This window comes from Nothoprocta perdicaria, unplaced genomic scaffold, assembly GCF_003342845.1.
Source record: "Nothoprocta perdicaria isolate Ctin4 unplaced genomic scaffold, notPer1 scaffold_288, whole genome shotgun sequence".
NCBI classification, from domain to species: Eukaryota; Metazoa; Chordata; class Aves; order Tinamiformes; family Tinamidae; genus Nothoprocta; species Nothoprocta perdicaria.
Window position 1 is genome coordinate 745,582 of NW_020455519.1, and position 2,684 is coordinate 748,265.

At 58.5% G+C, this 2,684-nt stretch overlaps 1 protein-coding gene across 1 annotated transcript in view; it reads right to left on the minus strand.

The window, feature by feature from the left end:
- ARAP1 (ArfGAP with RhoGAP domain, ankyrin repeat and PH domain 1) overlaps positions 1–1,529 on the minus strand; it is a 24,416-nt gene extending 22,887 nt beyond the window's left edge. Inside the window, exons 1-2 of the mRNA XM_026041569.1 lie at positions 1,481–1,529; positions 1,309–1,406 (exon numbers count right to left, since the gene is read on the minus strand). Of these exons, the coding sequence (XP_025897354.1) occupies positions 1,309–1,406; positions 1,481–1,492 (110 nt within the window). The 5' untranslated portion in view covers positions 1,493–1,529. The remainder of the gene's footprint in view (positions 1–1,308; positions 1,407–1,480) is intronic.
- Positions 1,530–2,684: the final 1,155 nt, after the last annotated feature.

The following is a 2,684-nucleotide window of genomic DNA, read 5'->3' on the forward strand; positions in this document are numbered from 1 at the left end:
GCACGTCCTGCTGTGCACGTGTGTCAGGTCTGTGCACATGCGCTGTGCACACGCATTCCTGATTGCATACATGTTTTTGCTCATGCACACGTGTCCAACCTGGGCACACACGTCCTGCTGCACGTGCACGTTCTGTTGTGCACGTGTGTTGGGTCTGTGCACACGCGCCGTGCACACGCATTCCTGATTGCATACATGTTCCACTCATGCACAAGTGTCCTGCTCATGCACACGTGTCCAACCTGGGCACACACATCCTGCTGTGCGCGTGTGTCAGGTCTGTGCACATGCACCATGCACATGCATTCCTGCTTGCACATGTGTCCTGCTCATGCACACGTGTCCTGCTCATGCACACGTGCCCAACCTGTGCACACATGTCTGCTGTGCACATGTGTTGGGTCTGTGCACACACCTCCTGCACACGCATTCTTGCTTGCACACATGTTCCTGCTCATGCACATGTGTCCTGCCTGTGCACATGTGTCTGTTCTGTGCACACATCCCCTGCTCATACATTCCCACTTGCACACGTGTCATGCTCATGCACACGTGTCCAACCTGTGCACGCATGTCCTGCCTGTGCACACACCTCCTGCATACTCATCCTTGTGCACACATGTTCCTACTCCATGCACACATGTCCAGCCTGTGCACACACACCTGGCAGATGCACACCCGTGCAAACATGTTCCTGCCTGTGCACACAGTGTGCACACACAGCTTGCACACTCATCCYTGTGCACATGTGTTCCTACTCCACTCACACATTCTGTACTCCATGCATACATGTTTAGCCCGTGCACACGTGTCCTTCCTGTGCACACACACACCCTGCACACTCACCCTTGTGCACATGTGTTCCTACTCCATTCACACGTGTCCAGCCTGTGCACACTCACCTGGCAGGCGCACATCCATGGGCACACATGTTCCTGCCCGTTCCCACACGTCCTGCGCACACACATCTTGCATGCATGCAACCTTGTGCACACATGTTCCTACCCCATGCACACGTGTKCCACCTGTGCACACACACCTTGCATGCATGCACCCTTGTGCACACATGTTGCTGCCCATGCATGCACATATACATCCTATATGTGCACACCCACGTGCACATATGGTCCTGCCCTGAGCACACTCATCCCACCGGTGCATGCACAGCCTGCACACGTGTCCCTGCCACACAGGGACACTCACATCCCGTATGTGCATGCACACACACATCCTCCCATGCACATGCACATGCACATGCACATGCACAAGCACATGCACATGCACATGCACATGCACATGCATGCCCACCTGCCCACCGGTGCCTCATAGTAGTCCTCGATGAACTCGTCCTCGCTGAAGAGGCTGTTGAGGCGCACCGAGCGCGGCCTCCCCGGCTCAGCCTCCTCCTGCAAGGACAGCGAGCGGCGCAGGGGGACCCGGTGCCACATTGTCCCCCCGTATCCATGTCCCCAACACCCACCTTGCCAGCCATCCCGGCTACTTCCTCCTCCTCGTCGCTGCACTCGTCGTAGTCGGAGTCATCTGCAAGGAGAGAGCGGGAGCACGTGGCTCGCCGGGGGACAAAGTCCAGGGGACTTTTCCTGCACTTCACTCCTTTTTTTTTACCTTTCCCACCCGCTCCGCTTTGCTTATCAGCTCAATGCAAATGCTCTGCCAAGCTGGGTGCAATGGTGCCAATGCAGAGGACGGAYGGATGCATGGAGCTCCATGGATGCTCCAATGCACGGAGCACCCCTGCCGGTACTCACCGAATTCGGGCACRAAGGGCCGGGCGGGCTTGGAGGGCGGCTCTGGATCCAGCTCCTGCTGGGGCTTGGAGCAGGACGGTGGGATCGGGCAGGCGCTGGCTCCCACAGCGGGACCCTCCTCAGTATCGGGAACACTGCGGGGGACACGGATCAGGGCAGCGTCGCAGCCTCTTTGCACCCCTAAATGCACCCAAACGCTCCCCAGCGTGCTCCAAATCCTGTCGGATTCACCGTGCACGGGCCAATCCAGCACTTTTCCAGCCTCCAAGCAAGCCCCAGCCCCCAGCGGCAGCTCTTGAAGCTCCCGCTTCTTATCAGGGACCCGGAGCCGCCAAGGCTGCTGCTCTGAGCCTTTCATCCCAGCCTAGTCTAAACAGCTCCAGGTGTCCCGTCTGTCCCGCTTCCTTCCCGCATCGCATCCCGGAGCCGGCCGGGAACGTGCAGAGCTCGGCGGGATTCCGGCACCGCCGCTTCCTGCTTGCTTCCCTCTTTCCAGGGAATAAGCAGCATGCATTTTTAAGCACCCCRAGCTTGGCTGTTGAGGGAAAATTCCTCCCCGGCTGCTCCAGCGGCGCAGGGGGTGGGAAGGAGCAGGCGCTGGCTCCGCTCCGGGCGGCGCGAGCGACCTCGTTTCTGCGCAGGCATTCCCATGGGAACGGGCCGCAAGCATCCATACATTACTGCGGCCCCTGGCTCGCGGTCCTCCGCATCCCGGCGCTCAAAGGGGTCTTGTCCTCCAGGCCTGTCCGCTTGCACCCAGCTTTGCCCTGGGCGGGCTCAGGCCTTTGCAATGGTTTGCAACGTCTGCACGGGTTCAGGTGCAAAGTTTGCATTGAGTTAAGCGCAACGTTTTCATGCAACTAGGTGCAAAGTTTGCATTAAATTAGGTGCAACGTTTTCATGCAACTAGGTGAA